The sequence below is a fragment of the Lissotriton vulgaris genome, chromosome 8, assembly GCF_964263255.1.
Source record: "Lissotriton vulgaris chromosome 8, aLisVul1.2, whole genome shotgun sequence".
NCBI classification, from domain to species: Eukaryota; Metazoa; Chordata; class Amphibia; order Caudata; family Salamandridae; genus Lissotriton; species Lissotriton vulgaris.
In genome coordinates, this window is record NC_141696.1 from 1,163,551,786 (window position 1) to 1,163,570,371 (window position 18,586).

General features: G+C 45.4%; 1 protein-coding gene across 1 annotated transcript; it reads right to left on the reverse strand.

The window, feature by feature from the left end:
• Positions 1-4,902: 4,902 nt before the first annotated feature.
• LOC147698425 (uncharacterized) lies at positions 4,903-16,394 on the reverse strand. Its single transcript, XM_086936238.1, has 2 exons — positions 15,908-16,394; positions 4,903-5,708 (listed from the first exon to the last, which is right to left on the reverse strand). Exons 1-2 carry the CDS (start codon positions 16,392-16,394, stop codon positions 4,903-4,905), a joined length of 1,293 nt encoding a protein of 430 aa, XP_086792364.1.
• Between the last annotated feature and the right edge of the window lie 2,192 nt (positions 16,395-18,586).

Here is an 18,586-nt window from a genome sequence, read left to right on the forward strand (position 1 = left end):
ACTAAAAAAACTGCATGCCCTATGGTCAAACATTTCCTAGAAAAAGGTCATCATACTGACGACTTCAAATGGAGGATTTTAGAAAAAATCCATGTCCCAGATTCAAAAGGAGGCATGTCCATTCGAAAGAAAAGAGAAGTCTTTTGGATATTTGTTTTTAATTCTTTCAGACAGGGCCTGAATAGCGAGATCCCGTGGGAACACGCAATACTTTAAAATAAATCATTCCCTCTTTTGTCTCTTTTTGAATGAACGCACTAAACTAAAAGATGAAATAGCTCCTCCTCAGTGACACATTATGTATATACGTCATGACATAATATTAAGGTCCGATATGCACCGAGACCTTTTTATATCCTTTCTCACTTCAGGCATACCAGAGGACTGATTGAGAAAACCCCAGAGAATCTCCCCACCCCTTAAAAAGAAAATTATGCGCTTTCATACCTTGAATTCAGTATTCTTGACGCCAAAAATAAAAATTAAATGTAATATATTCACTCATTTTTTTCCCCCCCTAATAGTAAATATATTAAATAAACAATTATCAATCATGATTCCACCCCTTCAAACATTTAGTAGAACTCCCTGTTCACATCTAAAAGAGGATAAAAGATTCATATCAGGCGTAATCTCCACCAATGCCATCATTTGTTTACATCGAAATGACCATTGATATGAGCATAAAGTACAAACATCCAATTGGGTGAGAGCCCACAAAATTCCGCTGTTTTTGATTCTGTAAACTTTTATCATTTACTTTAAAAATGATACGATATTAAATTTCGTAGGTCACTGATGTTTATATCGAATATAGCAATAGCGTCTAGAAAGAAAACTCCGCTTCATTCATTTTTTATTTTTTAATGAACTTGGCGCCAAAAATAAACATATTTCAATCACCTAATTGTCTCGTTTTCAACAGTACATATACTAAAATCATTTAAGATCCAAATCGCCATTGTTGTTTGTTTGGAATCTCTGTTTACAAAGACAAGAGGAAAACACGCTCACATTGGGTGTAACCTCCACCAATGCTGCCGTTTGTTTACTTCCAAGCGACCTATTGTCTGAGCGCAATGAATAATCAGCCAATTGGATGCGCGCTCGTATAACTCTGCCTTCTCTAAGTTTGACAACTCCGCTAATTCCGCGGCAAGGAGAGAGAAGGAAGCTAATTACAAACAGGTGAAAGTAATCTTCGATAGTCACGTAACTGCGTAAATACGTATATATACGTCTTTGAGCAGGTACTTAACTATCATTTGTTGCCGCGATCTTCAACCGACAAGACGTACCGCCCGCCACCGGACATAGAGAGCCCTGCTAACTAATATTAGGTAAGACTCCGTTTGCAAACCCTGAGATACTTATTAGCAGGATCTGGGAATAGTAAACTAAACTCTAACTAATCATACTGTCCTACCTATTTTAGGCAGGGAGATCTTTTAATCTCTTGAACTCAACATCCTAGAGGATCAAGAAACTTCCTACACTTTGGAAAGTATAATGAAAAATATCCATCGTTTTTAGGTAAGACCCTTGATGATATTAGAAAAGGCAAAACGTATTTTGAATAACAAATAGCAGTACTTAGAATGCACTTTTGATGTGCCCTTTTCTTCTTAAGGTTCAGGACTGAATCAAAGAAGAATATAGAATATAGCAAGTCCAACCTAACATCCTAAAAAGAAATAACTAGAGTGCAATAGGTAAGAATAACATCGCCTTCCTGGAGATTGGAGTATCTTTTCCTGTACATCAGTAATTCCCCATGCTCCTTATGAGTTATCAGAATAAAAATATAAACAAATGGGTAACATACATCCCTTTATTTCTCTTCTACCCGCCACAACATAGACTCGAACCTAGATCTTCAAGGACCGATCCCTATCAGACACTCATCTTCACAAAAGGGTTCCGGCTGGCGGGCTTAGATCCTTTACACATCTATATAATCAGGTAAAAAACTACAGAAAAGGGCAACTATCCCTGTACTCTAGCAAACATCTATGTGACTTTCTCTACTATATTTTTTATTCTTAGCTATATCATAATCGACACCGATAAAAGAGAAATTGAACATTTAATCTTAACCAACTATCCCCTGCCGATACTTCGATTTAGTAAGTATAAGTTCTATGCTAGGACAAACTTGATATATTTCTTGTTAAGTCAGATTGAAATATCAAGGCACTATTACCTCATCTATTAGGTCCCCTGATCTCTCACTGAAACTACAGTGCATACTGCAAATCACGGCCCTATTGATAACTGGAACTGCACTACAAGATCAATAGACAAATGCCCTTTATTGGCACCTATTTCATCATCAATTTCTATAAACTCCCCTCCCATTGGATTACATAAATCCAGTTTGCATAAGGAAATGACAAGACAGATGTATTTCACAATGTTGTTTTTTTAAAAAAACTACAGCTGCTACCAAAATATTGTCTCTTCTCTTTTTTTAAATATACAACAGTTGGATACATGTTTTACAGGTTTTATATAAGTAAGAAACGATATAATTGTATGTTCTGTATATATCTCCACCTATAGATATTGTGTGGCTGCTCCAGGAAGAAGGCGCTGGCCGCCGAAACGCGCGTAGAGATTGAATCTTCATGCCACCTAGCTAATATAAATTTCTATGTCTGTTAAATGTTAAAATTTGATTGTTAACTGTACTATGAGATTTTTTTAAATTGTTATTTTAATGTCATATAATGAACCTTTTTTACCTATGTTAAGTAATTAATAAAACTATGTTTTTTAAGCAGCTGTAGTCCATTGCTATATATCTTTTTGACCTTAAAGTAATTCACTGTGTTTAATTGCCTAGGTTGTTATTTTTCATACATGTTCAGGACTGTGCAATCACTTGATCATAATGGCATTAGTCTGCTGGAGGCAGTTCCTGAAGATGATGGCAAGGCATCCCTCCATGGTGTTTGTGGCCGTATTTCTGCATGATCTTGTACAAGTTGTGGATTGCGTATGCAATGCCAGTTGCAGATGTGACCCAGGCAACGTAACTAGTGCCAGAGGCTGTAGTTGGCCTCACACATTTATATGCCATATCTGTGCACAGGACATGTGTGTACGAGGATGCAGCTCAGGCACCACTGTGCATTGGCATACAGCTGGCTGTTCATAGCTGTAATTGTCAGCAGACGGGGTAAGGTGCTTCAGCAGTGTCAACATGAGACTGTTGCTTGTTATTTGCACGGTGTCCTGAGCTGACAGTTGTTTATCTCACAAGGTTATATACATGGAGTGCTGCATTTGTAGTGGGGGTGGTTTTAAGTTAACAACCAGGCTAACTTCAGCTGGTCTTGCGCATGTTGTGTATGTTCACTGATCTGCTTGAACTCTGCACAACAATGGTACCTATATACATAATCCACCATTCAGCTGGGGTCGTGTGTAGGGTGAGCAGCTTGTAGCTGGAGCATCGACATGTGTGGGTGCTGGATGGACAGGTAACTGCAGTGGCAAGTAAAAGTCAGTGTGAAAACAGAGAAAATACAAGGGATACACAACAGACAGGCCAAATTAGCCCTATCAGGAACAGCAGACACACACACCAAGGGCACAATACAGTGAACAAGGCACAGACAGACCATGGTGCCACTGGGAAATGGCCTCATTGGCAATCTACATTGTACTAGTGGTACAGATTGTACCACGAGTGTATTGGGGCATTTCAATTGGGGAATGACATTTCTTGTGTGTAGTAGCACAATAATCTGTGTGACAGGCCTGTACATAAGTACTTATTGTGGAAGTATGGTAGCTTACTCATTTTCACATAGCGATTTAGTGGATTTTGTAACAGACTCCAAGCTTGAAATCGGTCACGTTCTCACTTCTCCAAATGAAAGGTGTAACCGTGATCAAGGATCAGTGGTGTGGCGAGGCTGTGCCATTCGCTCAGATTCACATATGTGTTAGGACATCTCAATTCTGACAGGTCATGTAAGTCATCTTGTCATGGCTAATTCCGCAGCAAATTTTGTCCGTCAGTGTGTCAACATTCATCTGGCACACTGAGCCTCATCAATGACAGCCTTGAATCACTTTTGAAAAGTGAAAATCGTTACGCTTCAGTACCACAAGGCATTAAGGCATGAGGGCCACAGTCTTTGCAGCAGCACTGAAGTGTTTGTAGGACTTCATACATGAGACACCCTTTGAGTGTTGAGTGATGTTGTTGCGATCACTGGTGTGATGCATGTCCCTATTCCCATGCTTAAGTTAATAGAATTGTATGCTACTTATCTTACCTTAGGATCTGCCTTTGATGCCAGCCATGTGCTGATGTTTTCCTTTTATACATACGTGTGGTATGTCAGATATTTCATCATCACATACATACACCTTGGACTGACACATTTATGGTAGCGTGCAAGCAGATCTGATTTTACCAGTCACCCCCTCCGTGTACAAACTTGTAGTGTTAGTCATTCAAACTTATGACATAATTCGTTATGTTGCACATTAGCAATGCTGTAGTACACACGTTACTAGTCACTTTATGAACGTTGCCAGTTGGACATTGCATGTTGTGGTTGCAAATTAATGTAAGTGACACAACTTAGCAAGTAGCAAGGTATGACAGGACTCTAATAATCAAGGGACACATACAGTTGGGTTGAGGATGTACATTCACAGTCCATACATCAACATGACATTTGTGACATGCATGAGTGAGTAGTTTTTTATTGTGTGATAAGGGAGTGTTAACATCATACGTTCACCTCATGGAGGGAGGCCACAGAAAATGTATTGTTCATCCATTGCCTAGCAGTAATTTGGTATTCATCATTATTGGGGTACAATGTCAGTAGTATGAGCACCAGACAGTGTATATTTAGCGTCCTGGTACAATATGTGATTCTAACGCATAGTTTTGCGGAGGACTGGACAATCTTCTGAATCTTCTTCATCAGATGTGTGTGTTGTCACAGCTGATGGTGTAATCAGTGGTGCAGTCAACATAGGAGGCATAGACACATCAGGGACTGCAGATGTTGACGGGATTGTACCTGCATCATGTTCCATGCCCATCAGGTAACGCATAAATGCACTGAGCATGACTTGGTGGTTTTCAAGCACAGCTGTAACATCCCGTTGGTAGGCAGCCAAGCTGGTCAGGTATGCATCCTGTTTTGCATTCATTTCTTTAAGGATGTCCTGAATTTCCCTCAGCCTGTTGGCAACTTCAAGGCTGGCACTTGTGTTGGGCATTTGTCTGTGCCTCTGCTGCATGACTTCTGATATGTCATTCATGGCGTTAAACAAAGTACGTGGTGCTGCATCGTTGCTGCTACCAGTTTCCGCACTGCCACTATTGGATGTCAGGCAACGGAGCACTCCCTCTAGGGTGCCTGCCATGCTCTCTATCCCTTTACGCACCTCCTGTGCCAACTGACCCTGTACATCCACAACACGTTGTTCAAAAGAATTTAGCGTGTTCGGCGAGTGGTGAGGCTGAGATGTTGTGGGAGGTGACGTAGGAGTGCTTCCACGTTGGGCAAGCGGAGATCCCACTGTGCTGCTTTGCGTTCTTGTGCGGGGAGAGGGAGTTTGTATTGATTCTAACAGGTCCTGGAGGAGGCCTGTGTCCACACTTGGTACACTTTCACCGCCCTCATCATCGGATTCAAACATAGGTTCCTGCTCATGAGTAGGTGTACCATGCCCTGAAATAAAAAAAGATGTAGGTTTATGATCATGTCTGACATATGGTCTACAGATGCACAATTTTGAGTCATCTACCCTTTTTGACTTGTGTGTCAACATGTCAAAGTTAAAGCTACACATCATCACTCATGTTACCTAAAATGACATGGCATGATTCATTTGATGGATTCAAAATGTTTTTCCAATCACATGGCACATGGCCAGACAGTGCTTGCACACTTGCAACATTCACCTTGAGTGCATGTCCTGATGTCTGTTTTGTTGGTGTATATTGGGGACACATTCCAGCACAGTAGCAAGTCCAAGTGTCATTTTGCACTCTATATGTGTGCAACAGGTATCAGGCCACAATTACTGAGGATTTGGGACATGGATTTCTTACCATCTCACATCATCCCACCTGTCATAGCCGTCACGGCTGTGTTGTTTGTGTGTGACCCATTTCCTGTGTCTTCATGCTAATGACGTTATATTTGGATAATACAGATTGCTCCTGGTATGTTGCTCAACCTACACCCAGCTCCCCCTGTGTGCCCCGGCTGCCGCTGCTGAGTACACACTGGCAGGTGTGCAGAACCACCATATTAGTGTCCTGTTAGTGGCCTCAGAGCAACTATTTTTCACCCTGTTTGCACACCATTTTGGTTTCAGTGCCACTGTTCCACCACCCCATGCACACTTGCTGCTCCCGCCTACCAGCTGCTCCTCCCTCCCACATCCCCATATGTGCCAAACTTTGCTCGACTGTGCTACTTGCGCACCAGAGGCACACCTTAAGCAAGCCAGTCTGCAGCCATCTGCGCCTGGACCATGCCCAGCGCCAGGACCCCTTGTGGCCACTAACGCCACTACACCAGACTCCAGTACTACGCTTGTACCCTCCATGCACTCAATGCTGGCCAATACAACACTTGCTTCCAGGCCACCACAATAACATACACACAGGACTCTTCTCCTGCCGCACATGCAGCTTCACATGCAACTGAGCCACCAAACTCCCATGGAGTGGACCCAGCCACCTCCGATGCATTATCCACAGCACCCACTCCACACGAATACAGCCCATGTGGCTCTGGGATGTGCTTGACACCTCCGCCCCAGATGTGTGATTATTAAACGTGACCTGGTGGAACTACTCCTCTGCGACCAACATCACCATAGACATCCCAGACAGCTACAAGTTCAACCGCAGGGATTGCGCTGACTGATTTGGTGGATGATTCACCATCGAGCACAAGTCCACCCTCAAGGTCGGCACCCATGCAGACAACACCATCAACACCGCCAACCACCTGCACATAAACATCCACACCGACACCCAACACCACCCTCAGAGGACCCTCGTGTACAGCACACCGACCCTGTGCTCAGTTCTGCTGCTCCATCAATGACCTTGCCAGCACCCACGCACTAGCCTCCATGCACTACATCATCCTGTGGGACCTGACCTTACACCTCAAGGACAACAACAACGACAACTCCACCATACTGATCAATGACCTCACCAGACCCGGCTGCAGACAACTCGGGACCGAACCCACGCCACCAGCCACAAGCTGGACCCCGTCTTCTCAACAGGCACCCACGTCACCTCCAACCACACCACTGAACTGCACTCGACCGACGACCGCAGCATCAATTTGACCTTCAATTAATCAACCACACACCACCGCAGACAACTGCTGCCTCACCAATGCTGGGTAAAAGTAAACGTAGACCAGCTGGTCACACCCCTCAGCCAGAGCCCAAACTACAACCCCACCAACCCAGTCGCCAGTGCCCAAAAACTCTGACAGTGTATGTAGGACTGCACAAACACCTTTGCCCCACTCACGTTACCCTCCAACAGCCACGCCTGCAACAGAGCCACCCGGTTCACCGACTACCTCCAGACCTACCAACGCACATGCCGGAAGATGGAGTGAACATGGCTCCACGGACACACACTGCACAACCACACAGTCCACAAGGACGCCACGTGTATACATCACCACCTCAGATTGGCAAAGAGCTCCTCCTTCCGAGCCTGTCTGGATACCAATGCACACGACAGCAATGAGGTCTTCAGCATTGTTATTGAACAGAGAAACCCATGCGCAAAAGTTATCAACATCCCACCCTCACAAGAAGTGTGCGACTCACTGTCTCACAGCGCACGTTTGGTGACATCGATGACAGCTTCAACACCACAACCACCTCAACTATGCCAGACTCCACCTCCTCGGCAAGGACCACCAGCGCCAACCGCAGCACCTCCTGGTACTACGTCAACAAGGACGCAACACACAAGGTCATGAACTTCATACACTCTGGATCACCAGAAGTACCATCACCACACCACTTATTGTACGAAGCAGAGGAAGCGATCATACCACAACTACACAAGTTCATCTACATCTTCTTCAATGCACCAACATTCCATGAAATATGGAAGCACGCCACAAGCAATGCCCTCCTCAAGAGGCACAAGGCACACCCCAAGGCCCTCGAGGACTCACGGCCCATCTCCCAGCTCGCGTTCCGAACGAAGGTCATCTAGGTAATCATCAACATGCAATTGGGCCGCGAGCTGGTAGACCCCAACATGTTTGACCCGTCCCAGTCCGGATTCATACGTACATACAGCAGCAAGACAGTCCACATGTCCGGCACAGACAACATCATGCGCCAACTAGCCAGCACCAAGACAGCAGCCCTCTTCCTCCTGGACCGGTCAACCGCCTTTGACACGGTATGCCATCACACTCTGAAGACACACCTCCGAGAATCATGATTCCAATTGAAGGCCCTAGACTGGACCATGTCCTTACTCTCCGGCAGAACCCAGAGCGTCCAGAGTGTCAGAAACCCATCCATCAAATCGGACGCCATCAACATCATCTGCGGCGTACCCCAGGGGTCATCCCTCAGCCCAACACTGTTCAACATGTACATGTCCCCCTCGCACACGTGGCCCGCCATCACAACCTCTACATCATCTCCTACACCAACAACACCCAGCTCATCCTCTCCATCACCAGGGACCCACACACACCCTGAACAAACCTCCACGAGGGAATGAAGTCCCTCACCAACTGGATGAGGAGCAGCAGTCTGAAACTGTACTTGGACATGACACAGGTCCTCATCCTCGGACCCACACCCTGAGCCTGGGACGACTCCTGGTGGGCAACCACACTGGGAACAGCAACAACACCCACTGACCATGCACGCAACTTACAATACATCCAGTACTCCTCCCTCTCCATGTCTGAGCAGGTCGACGCCATCTCCTCCTCCTGCTACAACTGCCTCCGCATGCTATGCAGGATCTACAAGTGGAACCCCACCCCAGACAAAAATAACTGTGACACAGGCCCTGAGCACCAGCAGACTGGACTACCGCAACGCACTGTACGCAGGATTCCCAGACAAACACCTACAACTACTGCAACGCATCCAATACACCTACGGCTCATTGATTGTCAACGTCCCCCACCGCAGCAACATCATCCCACAAATGTGAGACCTACACTGGTTCCCCATCAGCAAGTGGATCAGCTTCAAGCTCCAGACCCAGACACACAATGCACTCCGGTAGGCCGGACCAGCCTACCTGTACAGCAGACTCAGCTTCTACACCCCCACATGCCAGGTCCGCTCCACCAGCCTCCCCCTCACAACTGTCCACTGCATCCTATGACCAACCTCCAGCAGCAGATCCTTGTCCTACCTCGCCGCCAACACCTTGCACACCCTCCCGGCCCAACTACGGCAGACCCATGACCTACTCGCATTCAGAAGACTCATCAAGACCTGTCTCTTTGAGCGGTAGCGGCAGCCCCTTCCCATCAGAGTGGGAGGTCCAACAGGTGATTTTACATGCTGAAGGAGTTGTTCCAAGGAAACGGACTTCTGTATTCTCTAATTTTGTTTTCATGCAGCTGTGGTTCATGCAGACTGTGACGTAATGCATTCCTCAATGTATTTTAAGTCTTTGGTTGGTGTAGTCTTAGGTGTGAGAGAGTATGAGCTGTCTGTCATCAGCAATGGATACAATGTTGAGGCTGTGTTTGGTTTCAAATGGCGCTGAGGCAGCCCTGTTGATGTTGACAAGGGTCAGACACATAGAGGGTCCCTCTTGCATTCAGCATTGCAATTACTTGATTTTAAAGACGAAGGTTGTCAGTCTGATCCTTGGACCTCTTGCTGGGATGAGTGACCCAGTTAAGCGTTGTTCCTTGGAATCCTGCTTCATGTAGTGTAGCAAATCTGTGTGGTGTTAGTCTGTGTCGGAGCACACTCACGGCTCTTGGTCCCGGAGAGTGCAGATGTCACCTGTGGCTGTGAATAGGGTGATCTTGGTGCTGTTGTTGATGTGATGAGGACAGGGCTGTAGTGATCCCACAGGTGGCTGTATCTCATGTTGGAGGGGGTGCATTGAGCTGTGACTGGTGTCCGGGAGGGTATAGTAGTATGGCTGTTGTGTTGGGAGAGGTTTGCGTGGTGCTGCCTGTGGCATCTCATGTGTACGGCAAAGTTGTTGTAGTGACATTTTTTACTTTAGGGTGAACTTTGTTGGACACTTATCACAGGGCTGTAGTGCCAGGGTGATGTCTGTAGCTTTGCAGCATAGGTTGTTTTATTCATGCAGGACCTTGACGAGTTTGCAGGACTTTCCATTATCTAAAACTATTTTTTTGTGCTAGTCCCTCATTGCGTCCATGTATGTGTTTTACATTTCAGGCGTCTTGGTGTTTATAAAGTTCTTACCAAGGTATCTGCTGGTGACTCTTGCTTCTTAGAGATCAGTGCTCTACCATGCCGTGTCCCTGTAGTGCTGTTTGTTAGGCTTGCAGAGGGTGGAGGTCTGGTATGCGCAGTTGTGTATCCAGGTGTGACTTTCACTTGCAGAAACGCTGGCGTTGGCTGTGTTTGAGACCAGGGTGGTGGTTGAGGTTTGTCAGCAGTGTAGGCATGTGAAATGTATGTGGGTCATGTTTGCAAAGGCCTGTTGTCATTCTCCAATTTTTTCCATGTATGAGTGCATGGAGGCTGGCTGAGCTGCATCAGTGAGTGACTGTATATCAGTTGCTGCTGGAAATGATTGCATTTGGGACACAGATGTGCGCATTCAGACTTGCCATAGGCGTGCCTTCAGCACACCATGTACATGCGTCTGCTGTGCGCTTGCACAGCGGCTGACATTGAGTAGGGTAATTGTGAGGTACAATATTCAGTGATGACGGAACACATGAAGACAGGGGTGGGGGCCTTAGTGGTAGTTCATAGACCATATGTGGAGTATGGGCTCAGATGAGAGCACTAAGATGAGGTGGGTCATGTGCATATTGGCAAGATGACTCAGGTGCGACCCATGATGACCAGAGCAGTAATACCCACTTCCATGTTTGGTATGCAGGCTGCATTTCAGCCTCCATGGCAAACATGGCAAACACTCCAGCATGTGGCTGCATGACTTATCCCATTTCCTATTACCAGTCACACCAGCACTTCACAGCGTTGTGATTGACTCAGAGTAGTGAGCCTGGCTGCCTAATTCCTTTTACGTGACACAAAGGCAGGGTTGCATAGGCTCCAGAGAAATGGGACACAGCTTTGAGGTTAGACTTCCCTCAATGTGTGCCTGATTCACAGAACGAACTTAAGACTCAATCCTAAACCTACTACTATTTTGGTGTTGACAGAATGCACTTACTACTTTTGGCATTCACAGAATGAACTTAGTACTTTTGGTATTCACAGAAGTTAGGATTTTGCCTTAAGTCTGTCTTAAGTCTGTCTTCAGAGAAACTTAAGACAAAATCCTAACTTCTGTGAATACCAAAAGTAGTAAGTTCATTCTGTGAATGCCAAAAGTAGTAAGTGCATTCTGTGAATACCAATATAGTAGTACGTTTTGGATTGAGTCTTAAGTTCATTCTGTGAATCGGCCACTATATGTTTTGCAGCACCCACTCAGACACACATCCCTGCATCCATAAGACATTCATTGTTCTTTCCTGCATTTGTTGACTCACAGCTGCCCCCCCCAATTGCCAATGTTTGCCACTGTGCCCCCATGCAGAGCAGGTGTACCACTCTTGTGCCAAAAGGCACATACATATTACCAAAACATGCCATGTCATCACATTCCATTGAATTAATTGTTAATACTAGGCATGTTGCAACTGTAGAGTAGGTGTTGCATAGCGGAGACTTTAATTACACTGTTCAAAGTTCAGTGAGTACATGGACAAACTATCCTTGTCACCACACACCCAGACCTGAAGCATTAAATTCCTTTATGTACAACCACAACACACACAATTGAGTCAGATTAGTGAGTAATGCACACACCATTTTTCATTGCCAAAACAAATATACACAGCATTTGTTAATATTCTCAACATTTCAACCCCTATTTCTCATGATGTACATCTATACAAATTATAGTTCAGGCATATGTCACCCCATGACACAACCAAATGTTATTATTTGACACATAAATGCACAACATTTTAGATATTTTTCTGATTTGTCACAATGTATTAGTTTTTCATACTGACACACATTACCACATGAAGTACTTACATCACAACATAATTGTGGTCAAAATGAGGTATTTTGAGATGATATTTTGGTACACATGCATTGCATTGTTGACATTGTGCAGCATACATTGTAATGGTCATCGCAAAAGAGTACGGCGACCATAGTCTACGCTGTTTGCATTTGACTTGCTCAGGTCCACACTGTGAACCAAGGTTTATTCCTCTTGGACACTGCAACTATACAATGTCAGCAACCTCCTCACCTTCAACCCTGTACGCCACCTCACCTGCCAGGACGTAACTCTGCTACAGACATCCCCATCACTGTCACTGACAACTTCTGTGTCACCTGCATGTGGCAGCACAACAATCATGGAAGAGGCATTGTTAACCCATACACTGGTACACTCAGAATGAGCAGGCACTCTAATGTGCCATGGTTGACCACGTACTACGACAAGTACATTATCATGACCAGGCCCATGGCCATACTCAGCAGCACACTCATGTGCAGGACACACAGGCCATGTGCTCCATTCTCCAACACCATTGTTGACCTCATTGCACCCCAGTGTGTGACATCCACAGACAGCATCCCTCTCGATGACCTCCAGTTCCACCTCAGCAGGTTAAGTTACCTGACCAACAACACCTCCAGGGTAACTTCACTGACATCAGACACAAGCATCAAGGGACCTCAGCATACCACTGAACAGGACACGGTTAAGTACCTGTACTACGGCTGCAGGTACTTCTGATTCAGGTCTGACTTCATACTCTCCTGGCACTACCATCATTGAATGCTTGACATATGTGACTTGACCAGCAATCACCACCGCCATCCTTGCACCCTCTTGCAGCTGGAGCAAGGGCAGTGCATGACATCTCATCCACTCCTTGTGCAAAGACAGTCCACCAATGCTTAAATACTTGTGACACTACAGCACACAAATAGCACTGTTAGGATCTCTAATGACACCATCATTTCTGAACCCCTCATGAATGTTCTTGCATCCCTACTTTCCCCCTGCCTCATGACAGCCATGTATGTGGGCAGTGCCATTGGCATCGTCTGCCACTATGCATTGGTGGAGTTGCGGCATGGTTGTGCATACACTGACATTATGATTTGTAATGGATCAGTCATTGCTTGAATCATGGAGCAATGTCCAGTGGGTACTGTACATCCATGCTATTGCAAGGAGGGACATGTTGAGAAGTGTTGCCTCACTGTCTTCTTGCAGCAACAATGTTCATGGTTGTGCCATAGGAATGCACACAATATTGTTGTTGTTGCACATTTGTAGAGTGTATCTTTGTCACAGGGCAACCCTGTAACATTGTTTGCAGCGCTGTCCAGTACCAGTCCCATGCATATATGTTGTGCCACGAATTGTCACCTTCCTAAGGGACATGTATGTTGTGGCTTTACATTCCGGGAGCTATTGTGCATTTGCATGAGTTTGCTTGTTTCTCTCATGTCTGTGACAGCCTTGCTAATCTTGCAAGGTGCAGTTAGTCAACTTGTTAGCATTATTTGGATACGTAACGCCTACTTTGCATGTCATTGCCATAGTTTTGTTGGGACATGCAATGCCATTGACATAGAAGTTGCTATCGCTCCTGAGCATTTGCTCTCATCTGTATGCTACAGCTTGCTAATGTGATTAAACATTCTTGGCACTTAAGCTACACAAACATTGCTGCAGAGTCGCTGATGATCCATTTGTATAATTAACTATGGTGCGTATTTGCTGCATGTTTAGCAGCTGGACTGCGCCCCTTGCAATATAGGTGTGCTGCAGTGCATGCATAGGTACAGACCATGAATGGAGGCCTTCAGTGAGATGTAAATGTAAATGTGGGTGTACTTGTAAAGCGCACTGCGACTCCATGGAGTATCCTGGCGCTGAAGACCGCTGGGGAACCCGTCCTGGTTTTCCCTGTGAGATGGTCCCTTTCTGGTTATCTCCAAGGGGAAACCAGGCATCCCCGGCATCTGTGGGGGGCCATTGTAGAGATGAGGCAAGCTTAATGCCCAGAGTTGCCGAGTGTGTTCCATGGTTAGAGTAGGCACCGAGGCGAGAATTATCAAGTCCGTTTTGACCCTGATCCATGACCCTGCCGCGTCGGGAATTGAACCCTGGTCCCGGGCCGTTCTCTGCTTACGGGTCTGCCGCCTTTAACCAGTGAGCCACACCACTCCACAGTGAGCCACACCACTCCGCATGATGGTGCGCATTCCTGCAAACTATTGATGTTGGATGTTCTTTCACTGCAAGAACACCATTGGTACACTTATGTTTTTCCCATGGCCATGACAACATAGATGTGCTGTATTCACTGTATGTCACTACATGTTGTTATTCATGTTATATACGTCATTCATCCAGACGTAGCTGGTCAGTGCTTAAGTCATGCATTCATGTGAGGAGCATCATTCAAGTACAGCAAACCTTGGTGCAGGCCTCTCCCGGTGGCACTGCCTCACCCCTATACCTACCATGATGCAGGTGTGAGGTACTGACACAATTGCCAGATGCTAATGTATTTCCTAAATTTTGATGGATTGCACAGCACCACTACTGATATTTTTGTTTGGATGTGCAGACCCACCATGCATACGTTATACATGATGCTTGTGTAATGTGGCACAGGGCTTCGCATGCTGAGTAACATTCCTGAGTACTTTCCCTTACATATGCAGATGATGTGGCTGAAACCATCATGCACAAAGTAGTACAATGACAGATTTTGGGCCCGCATGGGGTGACTATCAGTAGGGTCTCTTTATTGGTGTCACCTGTCCTTCACAACGACATAGGTGCACAATGCTTGGCATGCGCTGACCCAGGCAAACTTGCACCATGTTGCAGGGGGTCCAGCGGTGCAGGAGATCAGTGTTTGTGAGCATGGAAGGGACACATTCCTTCATGATGCAGTCATCAAAAGATTTTTCCGCTTTCTATGTGTCCACTTGAATGCAACAGCTATATGTTGGGTATATCAGAGAGGGAACAGTTCGTATTTAATCAGGTTGTGCATGCCTTACACAGACCCTGAGGATGCATATATTTGTGGCGCAGCGTAATAGTTACAGTTTGACTTTGCTATTGGACACTGTCAATTGGACATGGATGTTTCTGGGTACACCCCCAGCAACAGCCCTGGAATTGCACTTTCTCACACTTTAATGTGGGAATGATGCAATGACATGATATGTTGTACTATATTACATGGCTGTCTGTTGCCTATTATTGTGGGTGTGGCACATTGTGCCACCATTACATGATCAAAATAACATCCTGCCAGCACAGTGGTGGCAGTCCAGGTTATACAAGTGTTAAACTCGGTCTGCTGCAGGATGTTGTGTGATTGGTATTTCATGAGGGTAGTTGTATATTTGCACCTGCGTGTGGCACTTGTCAGGTGTAGCAGTGGGCTGGGACTTCACTTTGGAAATATGTTATTACTTTGACAGGGGTAGGTGTTTACCAAATGTGACATGTGCATGTCCCTGGTACAATACTTTTTGAAGACCCTTCACAGTTCATGACATTGCATGACTTCTCTTTCCACAACACGTCAGTAATTGAGCCAGCCACCTTAGTTTATGCACTGCACAACATTACCTTCTTTTCACATTTCACCTTGTAGGGACTTACCCTGTGTGTCTTGCGGTTCCTCATGCTCTGCACTGTCCTGTCCTGGAATTCCAACCACCAACTCGTCTGGGATGACCGCCGCAACCCGCTCCTCAAGGTTATCCAGCTCTTCCTGTTGTGATGGGCTGCCTCCTCCTGTCACCGTTGCTTCTTTGCGTTTTTTTGCCATTTTTTCTTTTGTCCTGCGCTTTATGTCATTCCAGCGTTTCTTAAGGTCAATGACTGGCCTCTTAGATTGGGCCACACAGTTGACCTCCGTCAATATGGACTGCCAAATGGCCTCTTTTTTTGATAATGGCAACTTAGAACTTGCAAAAAGCTGGTGCTGGTGGTCTGTCACCTCATTTATGAGTATGTTGTCCTCCTCAGCACTGAAATGTATCTTCCTTTTCCTCTTTCCATGTGTTCCTCCCTGTGTTTCAGGCTGGGCATCCTGGCTGCCATGTGGAAGGTTCCCTTGACTGCTGCTGTGTCCTTCAGGCTCCATGGTAGCAATTTTTTTCCATTTGCGGGAGAATTAGGAGATGGATGCGTGTATTTTTGGTGTTTTCCGGATTCTGACGCAACGTGAAAGTGGCGCAGTGACGCGTACACTTGCGTCAGTACCGCGATAGTGACTTACGGCACTTTTCCAGCACTTGCGTGACTTTCCGGTGCGTCAGGACGGCAGCGCCTGCGTCACTTTTTCCCGGCATCACTTGCGACATGATGCGCCATTGCATTAATCTGACGCATCCGCGTCGCAAAATTCTGACGCAGCGCGTCGTACGGAATTGTGACGCATCCCTGCGCCTGCGCAAGGATGCGTCACTTTTCATAAATGAGGGCCATGGATCTTACTGGGTCACTAACATCTGGGAGAGAACACTGCTGACATGATTTCGGCTTGGCAGCATAAGGTTGTTTTTATCTTTCGATCCAATATGACTCTTCCACAGCTTCAAATTGTACTTGTGATGAATTTTCAATTCAGACTTTGATAGATTTTGAATTTTTGTCTGTGGACACTACAAGTAGTTCACCAAATGATATTTAATTCAACTTTTGAAATTTCAAGGTTTTTATCAATGTAGACCAGCGTTTTATTTCTTGCAGCCCCTCCAAAATGTATTTGTCTGCAGAGCTAGAGGCAGTTTTTGTTATCTGCTGTTCACTACTGCAACCATATCAACCTATTGTTGGACTTGGCATCCTTGGTGTGGTTTCACCTAACATTTTGCCTTCAGACCTCCAATGTTTTGTTCTTACTTCATTTTAGCTAGCCTTAGTATTCTGCTCATTTACTACTGCTGACCAGTGCTAAAGTGATTCAGCTCTCTCCCTAAAACATGGTGACATTGGTGTATCTACAAATGGCATATTTAAATCCCCTAGTACAGTGTACTACATGCACTCAGGGCCTGTAAAATAAATGCTACTAGTGGGCCTGCAGCACTTATTGTGCCACCCACTTAAGTGGCCCATTAAAGATATCTCAAGCCCGCCATTTCAGAGCCTATTTGTACAGTTTTAAACTGCCATGTCGACCTAGCAAGTTAAACCTCTTGCCAGGCCCAAACCTCCTTTTTTAAAACATATAAGTCACCCCTAGGGTAGGCCCTAGACAGCACAAGGGCATGATGCAGTGTGTTTAAAAAGTTGTACTTGTACTTTTAAGTTTCACTTTCCTGGCAGTGAAAAACTCTCATATTTATTTTTCACTACTGCAAGGTGTATTACTACTGCAATGGACACACTAGTTCGCATTTGTCAAAAGCCATCCGAGTCCCTACTCCCTTCACTCTTTGCCCAGATTTACAAAGGTGTTTTTAATGCAATACAGCATCCAAATGTAGTGTGCTGCGTTGTGTGAAAGGCAGAGAGCAGGAAAGCACTATCTCTACAAAGATATGGCACTACCTTGCTCTCTCCCTTGCACTGGCACATGATCATGCAGGAGAGTTCCACGCACACGCCTTTGCACCATGGTGTGCATAGGGTTTGTACAGGCAGAGTGACATTCCAGTACAAAATATCATGCTTAAACTAACTTTAAAATTTTTCACACTTCACAGTATTCTGTACAGTGCAGCACACATGCAAAGTGGGAAAAGTTAGACGGAATAAAAGCATTTCTCCTTTTAACACTTTGCAAAGTGGAATTATTTTTTGGCGTAAAACCCTGTTTACTATTGTTAGTAGATATGGTTTTGCGTAAAAAAGACATGGGTGGTTGCATAAGAAAGACCATGTACCAGCAATGGAATGCCCCCCTTGACGTAGAGTAACGCAAAGCAGAGATTTGCGCTGCTTTACATTACTTATAGGCAGTTTTCCAGCGCAAATGTAAATTTGGAAATAATTTACATTTTTGCACTGGTTTGCATCACTTTTCTGATGCAAACACAGTGCAAAATGTTTGTAAATCTGGTCCCAAGTGGGGTGTTTGAGTCTCACTGGAACACAGATTTGACCGCACCACAGGGCAGATTAACAAGCCCCTTGCGACATCTTTATAACACTGTTGCGTCACTTCTGTGACGCAGTGTCATCGTAAACAATGCACCACAATGCCACAGATTTCCAACGTGAGGCATCTGGTGAGATGCGTCACGTTGTATAGCCCTGCGCTACATTATACCTGGGTCAGGTATAATGTATCTAGGGTGGGCATTCCGTTGCAAGGAAGCCCCGTAAAAG